The sequence below is a fragment of the Halichoerus grypus genome, chromosome 2 (assembly GCF_964656455.1).
Source record: "Halichoerus grypus chromosome 2, mHalGry1.hap1.1, whole genome shotgun sequence".
Taxonomy (NCBI): domain Eukaryota; kingdom Metazoa; phylum Chordata; class Mammalia; order Carnivora; family Phocidae; genus Halichoerus; species Halichoerus grypus.
Window position 1 is genome coordinate 4,031,294 of NC_135713.1, and position 16,734 is coordinate 4,048,027.

General features: G+C 53.0%; 1 protein-coding gene across 2 annotated transcripts in view; it reads left to right on the forward strand.

Moving 5' to 3' along the window:
- The first annotated feature begins 12,562 nt into the window (after window positions 1-12,562).
- Window positions 12,563-16,734, forward strand: part of ICE1 (interactor of little elongation complex ELL subunit 1) — a 56,383-nt gene continuing 52,211 nt past the window's right edge. For both annotated transcript variants that reach the window (XR_013445468.1, XM_036104089.2), the window contains exon 1: window positions 12,563-12,883. Coding sequence is in view for 1 of the 2 variants with exons in the window: in XM_036104089.2 (XP_035959982.1) it covers window positions 12,800-12,883 (84 nt within the window). In the remaining variant the exon portion in view is untranslated. The remainder of the gene's footprint in view (window positions 12,884-16,734) is intronic.

The window sequence follows — 16,734 nt, forward strand, 5'->3', positions numbered from 1 at the left end:
GATCTGCCAATGCGCCACAAATCAGAATCTACACACACCGAAGCTTCCACGCCACCCTGAGCACACCTCCACGCTCCTGCCCAATGTAACGGGATTATTCTTCATACAAATGAGAAGTGATTCCATCTTCTCTGCAGGAGGGAAGAAAGAAACCTGTACTTAAATATTTGATTTTTTCCCATCCTCAACCATAAAATGCCCCACTGGATAGAGAATCTCTTCTCTAACAGAAGTTCCGAATATAACAACAAATTCAGCAGGAAACATCCAAGAGATATTTGGGGGTCATACTTCACTATCTGGTTTTCAATGAAGAACATTAAGCTAAGCTTTTTTTGTTTTCATTCTAGTATATGTTGAATGATGGTCTCCGATTCTTGGAGCATCCGCCACAGATCTGGAACGTACTGTTCAAGTTTAGCACCATTTTTCTTTATCGCAGGGTTTGAAGATGAGCCCAAAGGAAAATTTCGGGCCAAAGAGGTTTGGTATCATTTTGTCTAAAAGTCAAACAATTGTTAGACACTTATTCTAAATGAAAGACACTTCCCCCCCCTTCTTGGCAATAATTTTCTGCCTGGATAAATTACAGAATGTACTATATTCTCATGATCTTAGAATAAAACCATTCCAACTCACAATCTGAATCATCAGTTTCAGAAATAAGGAAGTTCTGAGAATCATGGCTTCTTAAGACCAGTAAGAAATGCAAAACACTGCTTTTCAAAAAACTTCTTGTGACCCTGGGCTCCAGATGATCTTTTTGTGTGCTTTTTCCAGAAGAAAGGTAAACAACCTCTTTTAAAAAGTTACATAATCTCTGAATGGACACATCCTTGACTTTCCTACCCAGTGCCAATTCTTCATTCCCAATTGGGGAGATGGCACCCAGTATCCCACTCTATTTCCATATGACAGCCAGAACAGAAGATTTTAATGCAAATCAGATAATGCCTTTTCATTTCTTAACATTCCTTAATGGCTGCTTTCTGCACTTAAAATCTAAAACATTTCTACCCTGGCTTACAAGACCCTGTGCCATGGGTCTGTGCCACCCCCACCCCCTTGAGTAACTATGCTCCAGACCCTGAACTGATTTCTGATGCTTTGATATGCCAAATTCACTCCCAAGGTGGAGACTTTCTATTGTTATCCCCACTGTCTGCAACTTTTTGTTCTTCTTATTTTTTTTAATAAACTTTATTTTTTAGAGCAGCTTTAGGTTCACAGCAAAATAGAGTGGAAGGTTCGGAGTCCCCACATGGCCCTGCCCCCGCACAGTGCGTAGCCTCTGTCCTTGTCAGCACGGAGCAGGACATTTGTTACTGCAGACGAACCTGCACTGACACGTCATCATCACCACGCCCATGGTTTGCATTAGGGGTCACTCTTGGTGCTGGACCGTCCGTGGACTTGAGCAAATGTACACTGACATGTCTGTGTCACTACAGTACCATACAGTGCCCAGAACACCCTCTGGGCACCACCTGTTCATCCCTCCTCCCTCCCCCAACCCCTGACAACCCCTGATCATTTTATTGTCTTCACGCTTTCGCCTTTTCCAGAATGACACAGAGTTGGAATCATACAGTATGGAGCCTTGTCAGACTGGCTTCTGTCTGTTAAGAATATGCATTTAAGTTTCCTCTGTGTCTTTTAATGGCTTCATAGTTCATTTCTTTTTAGCACTGAATAATATTCTACTGTCTGGATGGACCCCGGGTTATCTGTTACCTACTAAAGGACATCTTGTTTGCCTCCAAGTTTTGTCAATTTTTAATAAAGCTGTTATAAATGTATGTGTAGGCTTTCATGTGGAAATAAGTTTTCAAATCATTTGGTTAAATACCAAGGTGTGTGATTCCTGGAGCTCTTGGTTCTTAATCTCACTAGCTTTATACTTTTTTCAGATAAATATCCATTTATTTATCTTCTCAGTGATTCTTTCAGCAACTATTTGTCGATTGTCCACCACGTGTGAGGCATGATCCAGGTACTGGGGGGGGGAAGCACAGAATAAGCTAAGGGTGGGTATCTCTTCCACAAACATGGGTTTCAGTGGAGGAAAGCCCTCCACAAATGAGTGATGGCAGGTGCTACTGAGAGCTCAGAAGATAAGAAATCTGGGGAAGGGACAGAGATTGCCCAAACTTGCTGCTTTGGATGGATCTGTGGTCACATGACATTGCAGCAGAGACAAGAATGGGGTAAGGAGAGAGGACGGCAGAGGTCAGGGAGAAGAGCATTCTGTAAGAAGGAAGAGCGACACAAAGAGGCAGGGGGTGCCTGGTGCCCCTCCTCAGCCGGGAGACTCCCGGGCATGATGAGGGTGCATGGGGAAGTGGGGTGGGAAGGAGGACAGGGAGGTCACAGGTCTTCCAGGAAGGTTGAGACTTTCCTCTTTCCTGGTCCACAGAGGAACCTACGCTGGTTTATGTTTGGAAGCATCACTTGCATGAGTATGTGGGACAGACATGAGGCACAGGGGTGGGAGTGGTGGGGACTGCAGGTGCTTTGACTGCCCAGCTGTCAGGGGCAGCTGGACGAGGGGTGAGGGAGACTCCCCAGCTCTGGGCTCTGCACGTGCAGAATGTGCCGCCCTGCAATGCAGCGAGCTGGGGAATGTTCAGGATTCCTGCCACACATTGCAGGAGAGAGCACACGGGCCCCCGAGCACGTGCCTCTAGAGTCTAGGCCAGAGGCCTTGGCTAAAACTGGTCACTCTAAGTCACATGGCTGGAGGAAACCACCCGGGTTTGAGTGGGAAGGGGGAGAGAGAGTCAAGGGCCAAGCTCCAGAGCACTCCCACATTAGGGCTGGAGATGCAGAAGGGGCAGGGGAGCCAGGGAGAGCTAAGAGGGAGCAGCCTGAGGGGGAGGGGGGGGCATCCTGCCAGAGGGTCCGAGGCCCTGAGGACATGGGGTCAAGTAGGAAGGGTTGTGACAAAGGGTGCTGCGAGCTGTGCTAGAGATCAGCTCAGGCCAACATGTGTGCCCCCAGCTTTATGGATCTGTCTCCTGGGGCGAGGGACAACTCTTGCAGGGCCTTCTGGGCCATTGGAAATTGTCTTATTTTATTCTGAGGGGGAGGTCCAACATTAGAAATGACCCAGGAAGAGCTCCACGGGCCTACACTGTTGTCAAGTTCAGGGACAAGACATGTTGCATTGGATCCTTTTCCTCTCACCTTCTTTTCCAGGAAAAGAAAAAAATCTCTCCCTTGACTCCATATTCCCCCTTCCGGCACTACAAAAAACTTAGAAAGCAACCACTGAGCTGTAGAGCAGTGGTCCCCCCCACCCAGGACATGCGGCGAAGTCCAGAGAGTTTCCGTGATCTCGGCGGGGGCAGCCAGGGCGCTCCTGGCATTGCATGGAGTGTGAGGCACGAGGGACGCTGCAGCACAGGGCCCAGGACAACCCCCCGGCCGAAGCCCCAGGAGACCCACCCGGAGTAGCCACCAGCTCCAGGCCCTCCTGGCAGAGCCCAGGGGAAACGCCATGGCAAGCTCACGAACCCATGACAGTATTTCCCTGCGTGGGACTGAGGACACCCACGGGCCAGCTGTGTCAAGCCTCGAAAGGGGATCCCGAGAGCTCAACTTCAAAAATAAAAAGATGACGGTGAAATGCGGTTTAGCGTGATGACCATCGAGATGTTTTAGTTAAATGGACAAGGGGTCCTCCCAGATGACAGTTAGCAGGGAAGGGGTGCTCAGAGAGGGGAACCCGGGAGTCGGCAGGCAGTGTAGACACAGACCATTTCCAGAGTGGGTCCTCAGGGGGCATGAGGATGCAGGATGCACAGGCAGAAGCCGTGGGACCGAACCCGTCTGGCTGTGAGGACGCACAGTGGAAGCAGGTGGGGGGACAGCCAGGAGCCCAGAGCACAGAGAGGACGGGAATTAGGCACAGTCTCCAAGGAACAGTAGAACACAGAATGCCCAGAACCCTGTGAAGACCGTGGCTGAGGGTGAGCAGAGGGCTCAGACTACCTGCTGAGGGGTTGGGGGAGGTGGCGGCAGGCACCCGGGGCGGGGACGGAGCCTCCAGTGTGCCTCCTCCAAGGCTGCTGGGGGGAGAGGGTGGGCAGCGCGGCCAGGCAGGGCTCCTGGCCCGGAACAGCTCCCCAGGTCCAGGAGCGCCTGCTTCTATGCAGCAGCTGAGACTCCCATGAAGTAGAACACGGGAGCCCGTCCTTAAAGGAGCACCACCAGCCTCGGACAGTGGCCGTTAGAGACCCTCCTCCAGACCTGCCTAAAAGGATCAGGGGGTCAGACGTAACTTGCAGGCAGGTGCCAGTGGACGGCTTTAAGGTAGGGCAGCTCTTAGTGTGGATCTCTTGTGCAATCTGCCTTGCTCCTATCATGGGGTGCCGGAACGCACTCTCTCGGCCTTGAGGTGGTCATACCAGAAGGTTCTTTATAAGGCATCTGATTTGGAAATGTCCTGGTGGACTTCCTAGGAGCAAAACCCCCCTCAACTGGCCTTGGCTCTGACTCTGGCAAAGGACTCCGTTTCTTCTGGGAGTCAAATCCCTCCGTGATGGCATCTTGGAGAAACCCCAGTGGCTGATCTGCTCCGGCAGAAGTGGGCATGAGGGGACAGTAGCTGCCTCTTGTTCTGACAGTCTCTCCTGACCCAACATTGGTGATGCTCTGAACTCTCAATGAGGCCCTGACTCCTGGGCTTCTGTGCTCATCTCTGCACTGTCCAGTCTTACACAGAGTTCCACTGAGTCAGTCTAACCAGAACCCCCCACCCTCCACATCTGGCCCTCTTGAATCTAATCTACTGTTCCTCTGGAGATATCTGGTCATCTGGTCAGGCTGGCTGCCTCTGGCAAAAATCCTGTTAGTTCAGTTTTGCCTGAAGCCCCCTCCCCCTGATGTTTGCTCTTAGAAATGTTCATTCTTTACATCATGAGCACTGGGTGTTATATACAACGGATGAATCGCTGAACTCTACCTCTGAAACTAATAGTTCACTATATGTTCATTAATGGAACGTAAATAAAATTAAATTTAAAATAAAAGAAAAAAGTGTCCCATGCTTGAGCTACTCCGGGGTCATACTCAGTATGTCCCAGGGCCCCCTGGAGTCTTCAACTTGGCCCCAGGAGACTGGAGTAATATACAGCATGGCGGGAGGGGTCCTGTGTAGCCAGAATTGTGAAGTGCCTGGACAGACAGGTAGAAAGGAGAAGCACGAGACCTGGAACCAGAGTTTGGCGAGGGTGAGAAATCGGTCAGTGCCCTTGGACTGGCCAGATGCTGGTGCCTAGAATGGGGAGCAGGACTGGGGAGATAGGGGCAAAGCTCCGCTACAGTGCGCTGAGTCTGAAACAGAGGGCGGGTTGGCCGTGACTCTGGCCCGGGGGGAGGTGGGACCACGTGGGGGCTGGGAGCAGGTCAGGCTGGGAGGCGGCTGGCAGCGCCGCTCCCCCGGGGTGCGATGTGTTCTCACCAGGGCTCTACTCTTGTTCTCACGCTTTGCTGCTGGCATCTTAAAAGCTTTAGTAAGTTTTGAATGAGGGGCCTGGCATTTTCATCTTGCACTGGGCCCCACAAATTGTGTAGTCAGCCTTGGTGCTGGAAGGACCTAGAAGCTAGCTGGGCCCGAAGTGTAGGTGCTTTCAAGAAGCAAGCCTGGTGAGGCGGGTCCAAGCCGACAAAGCGGCTGGGGAGTAAGGGGGGAAGCAAGCTGCATGAGGGCAGGGGTGTGTGTCCCATGTCCCCTCCCTGAGGCTTCCCCCTGTGCCTGCGACAATCCCCGGCACAGGTTCTCATCCAGTAGCCTTTGCTGCATGATGAACAAGCGCTGGGGAAGGTACGAGAAGGTGAATGACATGTGGTCTCTGTCTCCGGTCTCAGTCAGCACACAGGTGAGCAGGGGCAGGCCCACGTTAACGTATAATTGCAGCATAAAGACCCTACTGGAAAGACCCTAGCAGATCCCAGGTGGACCTGAGGATATGCAGGAGGGAACCGGGTAGAGGTGGGGAGAGCCCGGGGGACCCACAGATGGGAGGTAATGGGATATTCGGGCCAAGTCCAGAGAAGAGCCAGGTGGAGGCCGAGATGGGGCGCAGAAGCATGCAGGGGTGCTAAGTGGCCCCGCGGATGCAGCTCTGACACCTGCTCCCTTTGAAGAGGGAGACAAGCCGCTTCATGGCTCCTAGTCTCAGCTCTTTGTTTGTAAACTAACATCCACTTAGAGCTGCTGAAGGAGCACACCTGCCCCCTCGCAGAACAGGAGCTCTGGGCTCCCTGCACTCCCTTTGGCTCTGCCTTTGGGAAACACAAGCTGGGCAAGTGGCTGCTCCCTGGCGCCCGTTCCGGGAGGACAGGGACAAGGCGAGGCCCCTATACCTCTCTCACGTCTATCTTCTTCCTGGGAGAAGTGGGGTACTGTTTCCTTCTTCACTGTTGTGAAGGAAATACAAGAGCCATATGCGAGGGGCACGTGGGCTGAGATCTGGACCAGGGAACAAGCCCGCCGCAGGAGATCTAGAGGACAGTGGGGGAGCATGCACAAAGGGGGTATGGACCAGACCCAGGGGAGCCTTGCTGGCCTTGGAAGGGGGTCCCAAATTTGTTTCTGCTGCAGTGGAGGTGATGCAGGGAATCCGGAGCCTGTCCACCTCTCTACTCTCACCTGCATTGCAGTCATGAGCCCCTGGACGTCACTCGTGCTGGTGGCAAACAGCTGGGGCTCACTCTGAGGGGCTCCTGGCCACCACCAGGAGCTGGTGGTCCCTGGAAGCTAGTGGCGGCTGCAGGGGCAGGGAGGTGGATGCCTGGAGACATGGCCCCCACAGGGCCTGATGATGCTCAGCTGTGCGGAGTGGCGAGGGGAAAAAGAGGAGCAGGAATGATATCAAAATAAGACCATAAAATGGGACATGAAGGGGCACCTGGATGGCACAGTTGATTAAGCGTCTGACTTCCGCTCAGGTCATCATCCCAGGATGGAGCCCTGCATCAGGCTCTGCGCTCAGCGTGAAGCCTGCTTAAGATCCTCACTGCCTCTCCTTCTGTTCCTCCCTGAGCCCCCCTCCCCCGCTTGCAATCTCTAAAATAAATAGATAAATCTTTAAAAACAATGAGACCTGCAGAACAATAGCAGGGAGATGCCCAGAGGAGGTGTGCGGGCAGGAGCCTTGAACTTGAGCCAGGACCACCTGGGACGCCGAGCGCCACCACTCCGAGCTGGGCCTGGGGTGGCGAGGTGTGCGCACTGCGGAGCCGGGCGTTGCCAGGTGCCCGGTGCCCACAGCGAAGCACAGCACAGCGGGCGTAAGAAGGAGGACGGCGCCCGCACAGCGCACAGCCCTCGTGAAGCCGCTCCTCTGAGTTTTCAGTCACCATCCCTGCCCTGCGGCTCTGGCTCCCCGGGGCCTCGCTTACCCTAGACCACATCTCGGGCCTGTGGCCTCGCAGATGTTCTTGGGCAACACAAAGTCCAGCACGATATACTGGTCACTCATCTTCTGTCTTCAGCTTGGAGCTTCTGCCATCCCTGGAGCTCTGGCCTGCTCTCAGATGCCAGCAGGAGGGGTGGGGGAGAGAAAAGCCTGCCAAGCCCACCATCCCCAGCCAGGGTGGGGTCCCTCCAGGGTTGGGCAGGGAGGAGAAGGGACGAGGAGACAAAGGTACCCTCTGTCACGGCTAGTTCTGCTGTGACTTGGGTTCACCACCTGCTTGGATCAGAGTGCGAGCTGGATGAACCTGTTGTTGAGGTGAGTCCCCTCCTTCCATCCCTGCAGGACCTTCTGTGTTGCAAGATGTTCCTGCCACCCCTCAGACTGTAGGCAACCAAGGGAAAAGGATGGGAGGAGCAAAACATGGACACTTGGAGGGCGTGCCCGCTGGAGCTCAAATTCAGACATCGGAGCAGGGGTCCTGCTGGGCTAATGCTGGGTCTCTGCACTTGGAGACAGGGTCCCCTGTGTCTCAGAGGCTGATTCTGCACATGTCAGAGAAACTGAAGATGGAATCAGATGTGGCCTGGGGCAAAGCAAGGACGAGAGAGAGGGACAGGACCCAGAGTCCAAGGAGAGGAAAAGTGAAGCCCCTCGCCCTCCTCCCATCACTGTGGACCAGTGCACTACCTGTGGGCAGAGTCTGCCGGGCCCCAGCAGGCAAGGTGGCCACGTGGCTCCGCGCTCCCAGTATCACAAAGCAGGGTACACAAGGGGAGGTTTGGGGTTGAGAGACAGTAGCTTCATGGCTGGCTCAGTGCCCTGGGGTTCATCTCCGCTTCTGTGGGCAGGAAGCAAAGATCGTGAAGGGGCCTTACGAGCCAGGCCCCTGCTGCTGACGTTCAACCAGGAGAACATAGTTGCATGCCTGTTTCGAGGAGGGCGGGGGAGTTCTTGAACGCCTCGGAGAAACTGAAACAGACTTTGCTGAGCAGCTGATAATATACACAACTCCGGGGGTGGCCAGAGCCGGCCCTTCGCAGCTACACTTTTTCTGATGGTGGGTGTGGGAGCCACGTTTTACTTCTGGCTGCCTGCTTCTACTCTGCCTTGGGGCGGGCATCTAGAACACCTGCTAGGCATCTTACCTCCCTCCTGGCTGTGCTCTTGGCTCCCTGGACAGCTTCCACTGAGAGGTCCACAGTACCCAGTGCACAGAAAACCTTCCCTTTTGCCCCATGCTGCAGTGCACCTTGCTCCCAGTGCTCCCTGCCCCACTTCCCACAGGCCCCGGCATCTCCCACCACTCTGGCCTTCCCGGGCTCCCGTGGACTCACGCCAGGGCACAGGTCTAGCTTGGAGTGGTTCACCCCGCTCCTCCCTCTCCTGCCCTCTTCTTGGGGGTGGGTGGGCTGCACCCTGCCCACCAACCCTCCCTAACAGAGTCCTCTCTCCCTTGCCCCTCTTTGAGACTGCCAGCCACCTCCCTTCTACAAATCCCTGGAGACGCAGGAAGTGTCTTAGGAGACAAGCTGTTACAGCTGCCTGGTGTTTACAAAATACCCCAAAAGGGGAGTGACCCCCTACTCCCCTGAAGGGGGTCACACAACCCTGAAAGTCCTTTAAGACTGTGCTTCATCATTAACAGTCATGTCGGTTCTGCGCTCTATTGCAAACGATGCTTGTTTGGGGAAATGGATTCTTCTGCTTGCTGAGTGAGCTCAATCCTCCAGGAAGCAGCCATCCTTCCCCTAACTCTGCATCACTTCCAGGGTGGGAGCTGGGCTCTAAGCAAGGGTCCAGGGCCTACTGCTGCCCATGTGGACAAATCATGGCCTAACCCAGACAGTAAGAAACACTGGAGCAAAGATAAGTTAGGACCATGCCTGGGGGACAGTGAAGGGGCACAGGTGCCCTGCAGAGTGCCTCCCCTGGGATGCCTCAGAGGAGAAAACAGAAATCTGTTGGAGAGGTCCATTTGTCTCTAGGACACAGGGAAAGACTGGCATCCTGTGGCCATTTATTAGCATTACATCACGGGTCGGAAAATGCGTAGAACTTAATCAGATACTGTCACTGAATCCTAAACTGTTGGAGCCGCCAACGACTCCATAAAACATATCTAGGGGCTTTAAAAGAAATAATGTAACATAGTTTATTTTTATTATGGATAAGTGCATCAAATGAAAGAATGGCTCTTCATGAAGCAAAATATAGGAACTTCCAGGGAACAAATCCCTTTCCATTTTGAGTTCATATGATGATAATCTCCTTGGCTTCTAGACCAAATCCATTAACCATTTCAGTGGAAGCAGATGTTAATAAATCATCACTTTAACTAGCCTTTTAATTATGTTACATTCTAAAGCTTTAATTTGGAGAAGTGACCGAGTATCTGGGAGGTTGTGAGGCAAGAACTGAGACTTTTAGAGTCAGATCCTCTGAGCAGTGGGCTGGACTCCAGAGCCACAAGGGTGCCCCCACATCAGAAGCCAGAATCTAGACATCCCTCCACGTCTGGCGACACTGACAGAAAAACGCAACATTTTTCTTGGAAATTTGATATGAAAAATGACTTTAAAAAAAAAAAAAAGAGCCACACCCCCAAACCAAAACCACCCACTATTTTTCTGTGAGTAAACTAAAGACACATTTGTTTTCCAAGATGGATCATGACGTCAGTAGCTTGTGATGAACTACTCTCTGCATAGTAGATCCTGTGGATTTGGCCCTGTCCTGGTCGCTTTTCACTTAGATGACATCTGATGCTCTGTAAGGGAGTACCAGCTCAAATAGGCTGCTCACTTGAGAACGTAAAGCCACTGAAATGGTTAATTCACTGTTCATGACTCCGCAGTGTAGACGCTTGTTTCCATCCCAATGACCAACGGGTGTGGCTCCTCATGTGGGAAACAGAAAAACCTGATTTTTAGCCTTCCTCAGTCAGTGGCCTCCATCAATTCCCATTATTACCTATGACGTGTTTTTGTACGGCCTGCAAGGTAAGGATGAGTTTTACATTTTTTTAAAAGATTTTATTTTTAAGTAATCTCTACACCTAACCTGGGGCTTGAACTCACAACCCTGAGATCAAGAGTCACATGCTCCACCGACTGAGCCAGGCAGGCACCCAAGTTTTATGTTTTTAGGTGGTTCTTTACCAACCAAAAACTAATGACAAATAGGCAGCAGAGATCTGTCAGGTCCCCTAAGCCTAAAATAGTTAACATGTGGCCCTTCACAGAGTTTGCTGACCCTGCATTACACAAACAAGACTTTTTTTCTGTAAATGTCCTAAGGACTGGTTTGAGGTGGGCAGAAGTAGAAACAAATGCATTTTAAATTTTGCACATGAGTGCTTTTTTTTTTACCTTCAATTAGTTGCAGCAAATTTGGTCCACTCTGACATTCACTGAGCACCTACTGTGTACAGCACTTCACAAGGTTTAAAAGGAAAACTAAGAGGTCTTAGAAGACATAAAAATCACTGCGATCCAAGTCAAAATGGTTTGTTACCAAAAAATTAGTGCAGAAAAAAAGGTGGGTGTCAGTCGGGGTGGTGGAGGTAAAATGTGGGACCTGGAAGGACTCCCTGGCTGATTGCAGCTGGTGAAGCTGGGAGGAAAGCATTCCAGGCAAAGGGGAAGAAACAGGCGAAGACACAGGCAGGAAGGCAGCAGTGAGAGTTCTGAGTGCCAGGGAAAGGAGGCGAGCTATGGGTGTGGGTGGACAGTGTACAGGGAGAAAAGGCTCAAGGCTAAGCTGGTGTCTCCTCCACTAAAGTAATTTGGAAAAAACAAACAACCCACTCATTTGGGAAACCTTAAATAAAAGGGAAGTTACTGTGAAAACCTATTTGTCAGGGATCTGAAGCCAGAAATGGAAAGTCATCAGGACTCATACATGGTCTCCTCTCCCCTCTCTAACGGGTCCCACGGGGGGTCTTCCAAGGTGCTTCCCGCTGTGCTGCTCACTTCTCCATTCCCTTTAAAGCCTGGTCTTGTTTTCTGCTCTCGGGTAAATGGAGCCATCAGAGCACTTCCTCTCTCAGGTGCCACCTGAGTGTCGGGGACAAGAAACCCAGCGGTCAGGTCTAGGATACCCGGTCCATCACTCCACAGCACGTGCCAGCCACGGATTATGTACTAAAGGGCAGGGCTGTGGCATTTGGGGAGGAACCAGACGGCTTTCTCGGAAGGGTTTCCAGCTGCGATTCCATACTGAACATTTTGGAAAGAGCTGGTGAAGTCTGGACGTCTACTTAACACGTGCATTGACTGCACTGCATGCTAAGAACCTGGACTTTATAACCAGACGCTGGGAAGCCTCGGGAAGTTTCTGAGTAAGGCAGTGATCCTTGAGAAGATGATTCTGGTGGCGGAGGATAAGGTGAAAAACCTCGTTCAAGATGAGGATCTGGGTCCGAATTTACCCAGTAACTGCGGCCTGGGAGAGGACTTTTTTTAATTTTTTCCCCTCAAGAGGCATTAACGTGGGATTTGGTGGTGGCTGGCTATGGTCTCTGATTGGGCTTCGGGCCGCGGGCTACGGTCTCTGATTGGGCTTCGGGCCGCGGGGAGGGTCCGGCAAGCGGACAAATGGACCGCAGCACGCACGGAGAGCTGCCGGGAGGAAAGACGGTCCCGCAGGAAGGACCACTGTCGCGAGGGCGGCGGCGAGGCGCTCAAGCGCACCGGCTCGGCCGGAGGATCGCTCCGGGGCGTCCGCCGCGCGGGGCGTCGGGAACCGTAGTCATCCAGCTCCTCTGGGTACCCGGCAGGACTCGCACAGAGCGGCTCCCTCCGGCTACAAATCCCACACCTGCCCGTCCGGGTGCGGGTCCTTCCAGTCTAGCAGGCGCCTGAGTGACGTCATCAAGGGGGTCACCGCCCCCTCGCTGAAGGCTTTGGGTGTCTATGGGAAGTCTGTCACACAGCAAGCCGACAATAAAAGATTAACTCCCTACCCAGCACAAGGAATTCACCTCCGATGCCTCTGATCTCTCTGGCTCTTCCTTTGTGGGCGTCTCCCCGGCCACCTCGGCCCGGCTCCCCTTCCCATTTTGCTCAGGCGGCGCCCCGGGCAGGCCCACGCCGCGGCGAGGGGCGGGGCGAGCTCGGGCGGGGCGGGGTCCTGGCTGGGCGGTGTCGCGCTCGGGGGCCGCGCCGGGTCGCGTTTCTCTCTGGTGCCTGAGGCGGCTCCGTTTGGGAGAGCCTTTCGCCAGCTCCACGGGGACCTCTGTGCACGGATGGACCCGCCCGGACCCGGCGGGAAGCGGCCTGGCAGGCGGCGGCCCCGGCGGTGTCAGCAGAGGGAGGACAGGGCCGAGGCCGCGGGTCCCTGAGGCGCGCGGGCCCACAGGGCTCGGCGTTGGCACCATGATGCCGGGCGAGACCCACTCGGCGGCGCCCGGCACGGCGGCGGACCTCTCGCGGTGTCAGGGCTGCGCCTCCCTGCAGCAGGTGCGGCGCCTTCCCGGGCCGAGGGCGCGGAGGAGCTCAGTTGGCCGGCCAGGGCGCGGGGCTGGGGGTCCGGCCGCGCGCGCTGCTCGCACTCGGCGGCGGAAGCTCCCCCTCCTCCCCGTCCCACTCCCCTTTCTACTGCAGTGGTTTGGGGAGCCGCCTCTTTTGTCTTATTTAGGCCTGTGACCCAGGACTCGTTTGCCGTGATGCGGCGGTGGCGGGGCGGAGCGAGCGAGTTCTGGAGGGCCCCTGCACTCACCCAGTCTCGGGGCTCCCCAGGCCTGATTTTGAGGTTGACGAGGGGCGGGTGAAATGCAGAGGGAAGCTGCCTCTCTGAGGAATGAGATTTTCGATTGCTCTGGCTCATCCTGAAATATTTTTTGCCTGGAGGCGCGACGTGCGGGTTGGCTGGAGGGTCGTCCATCCATTAAAGGCTTGCAGTTACTGGAAGTTTCTAACAGCAGAGTGGACTGTTGTCTACAGTGACAGAAGAGGCGTTGCTGGTGCCTGGCTGCAGGTCTTGTGAGGTAGTGGGGACAGTCCCAGGTCCTTGTTTCCGGGTAGACCCTCCTCGCTGACTGATGTCGAGAGTTTCTTAACTCCTAGGCTCAGTGCCTTTGATGGCAAAGTGGGACATCACCCCACCTCCTAGATTGAATTAAATTAGCACCGTTTCCAACGTAGTGTTCTGGGCACCAGGGTCACGGTGGTGAACGAAGTAGACGATCTGTTCTTAAAAGGAAGACGCGTCCAAGTAAGACTTTGGGAGGTTTTAAGTATTCTGAAGAAGGTAAAGGAGGAGTCGGAGTGGTGCTCTTGGCTGGGTTGGTGGGCAGGGTGTTTGTGGGGAGGTGAGGTAGGGCGATCTGAACGGTGAGCAGAAGAGGTGGGGAGGAACTTCTCCGTGGAGGGATTAACAGGCGGGAACGTGGGGAGGTGAGGAGGCGCAGGGCGCCTCTGAGGAGCGGAACAGTGTCCGGCTGCCGCGCAGAGCAGAGGGGAGATCAGAAAGGAATGTGGGCCACAGGCCCTCCAGATAAGCTTTTTTTTTTAAATTTTAAGTGCATTATCTATGAACTGATCCCAAACGTTTTAAGTGTTGAGAACAGGGGAGAGAGACAGGGATCATGCACTGGCATTCTGGATGGAAGGAAGACGGAGAGTTAAGTATTGAGTGGAGCTGCACTGAATAGGCATGTATAACGTGCTTTTATTTAGTTTTTCCTTTAAAACCCCAGGAGCATGAGTGAAGTTGTCTTGAATCTTTAATGAATTGTATTTATTCTTTGTGCCAGTTTCATCTAACACGTACTTGTAGGTCATGTGCTGTGTTTTAGGCAATGTGATTATAGCAGCAGGAAAAAAGGCCAACATCCTTGATCTCTTGGAGCTTCCGTTCTAGGAGGGGGGAGGAGACAGATTAAACAAGTTACATGAGAAGATAATACGGTAGAGAATAATTAAGCAAAGAAGGTGGAAAGGACCAATGGGCGAGGAAGGGCCTGCTGGCTGGTGGGATTGATGTGGGAAGTCCTTTCTGAGAAGGTTGTATTTGAGCAGAGGGGGTGACAGAATAAGCTTTGAGATACTTCAGGAGGGAGTGTCCCGTGCAGTGGGAAGGTCAGGTGTGGATGCCTGGCGTGCTTGGGAGGGCGGCCATTGTGGCCGGGGTGGAGTGCATGTGGATGTCTGAGTCTGTGCTGGGTTGCTATAACAAAATACCATAGACTGGGTGCCTTATAAACAAGAGGAGTTTATTCCTTGTAGTTCTGTTAACTGGGAAGTCCTAGATCAGTGAAGCATGGGCAGATTTGGTGTCTGAGGAGGGCCCGATTCCTAGTTTGTGGCTGTTTTCTCGCCCTGTCACCTGGTGGATCATCTAATGGAAGGGTGAATCGAGCTTTCTGGGGTCTTTTGTAAAGGGCACTAATCCCATTCATGGGGGCTCTGCCCTCCTGACCTAATCACTTCCCAGAGGTGTCACATTGGGGGTTAGGTTTAAACATACAATTTTGGGGAGCAGGGCACAAACACAATAGCCAGGAAGTCCGATGACATCAGTAAAAGAAGGGTCTGATTGTGTGGGCCCTTAGAGACCATCGAAGGATTTGGCTTGAAAGGATAGTGAGTTGTGGCTTTTACTCTGAAAGGATAGTGAGTTGATGGGGGCCTCTGTGCAGGAGAACAGCATGAGTTACACTTTTCAGTTGTGGATCTCGTCTTTCTCCAGAAGCCTGGTCTACCCATAGTAGTCTTCATCTTAGCTAAAAGTAGCACCTGGCCGGAAACTCGGTGTCATCCTTGGTTCCTGTCTTTCTCTCGCATCCTGACTCCACCATCATGATCCCCCTCAACCCCCACTGGTCCCCGCTGCTTCCAGCCCTGTGTGAACCCAGTGTGCTCTCTGGCCTAGAGATTCTGGCTCCAGTCTCCAGAGAACCCCCCCTTTTCCACCCTTGCCGCATTCCTACTAGTGGTTCTCAGAGCAGCAATAGGAGGAATCCCGTTAAATTCTTCAGGGGTCTGCAGACTTGTTCCGCAAGAGGCAAGATCCTCAGATGGAGGGCTTGTGGTCTGTTCGCAGGTCCTCTACCCATTGGAAGGTACAAGCAGCGCAGGCAGCAGTCAAGGGATGGGCCTGGCTGGGGCCTTGGCAGACCTCTTCCCTAGGTCAGAACACTCCACTGCATTGGGGTGTTTGCCTGGAATGGCGTTTTAGGGGAAGAGGATGATTAGTCACGTGTAGAATCTTGAATGAGTCTTTAATTTTGCAAAGGAAGGCTGGAAAGATAGGTACGTGGCAGATTATTGAAGATCTTGAGTGGTAACCACCAAAAAAAAATATATACTTATTTTTGTCTGTGTTACGGAGTAGAGAGAGGTTTTGCACAATTACCACATAAGAGCGGTGTTTTTGGTAAAAATAGCAGGTGGTGGTGTACAGGTTGGATTGGAGGAGGTGCAGCTAGCTCCAGAACGTTATTTTACTAATGCACACTAGTGATAACAAAAGCCTGGGTGAATTGAAGCTTCCCAGAAATGGGAGTAAAAAAGCAAACGGTCTCAATATGAAAAACTATAGAATAGATGGATTTCAGATCTGGGGGATAAAAGATCCAGCGATTAAAACCTGAGTCACTGAGAACTGTTAGAGGGAAGAGAAGTGGAAACCGAGACACAAGAGGTGTTGGAAATGTGGGATTGAAGTTCTGGAATGAGGTCAGAATTGGGAATTTTCAGCGGCTTTCACATTTGTCGTTAGTGGAACACAGGCCTCCAGAGCACCTGACGGCCTGCTGAGAAGATAGAGCAGAGGCCTGGGTGGGTTGGCGCGGAGTGCCTTGTAAGAATTTTTGGGGGGGAGAGATGGTGATAGGAGAATGGGGGAGCACATTCTGTCACTTGAAGAGATTTTGAGAACCTTTGTGGCACGGTATGAGATGAGGTGCCGTCCTCAGGAGTCAGTGAAGGAGAAGCTGCTGGCTACTGACGGAAGGCAGGCATGGAATGGCGAGGAAAGGAAAGAGTTAGGGAAACAAGAAGCGCCTAGGAAATGAGGGTGGGAAAGATCGAGAACGGAGCAGACAGGGATCTGTCAGTCAGGATACCTCACCTTAGGATTGGGTGCTGGGTTCCCTACTTGAGAGACACTGTGTCAGAGAGCCTAGGGGGTGCCCTGCACAGAGAAGGTGGCCTGCTGGGTGGTTTCGCGCGGGCACCTCGCACCTGGCCGAGAACGGGCAGGCAGGCTGCAGGTGTCTCCCCACTGGAGGTGGTCATGGCCATGCTGGGCTCGTTCTGAACCGCAGTGGGAAGCTGGCTCTCTCCTGAGCGGAGCAGTCCTTTCCTCT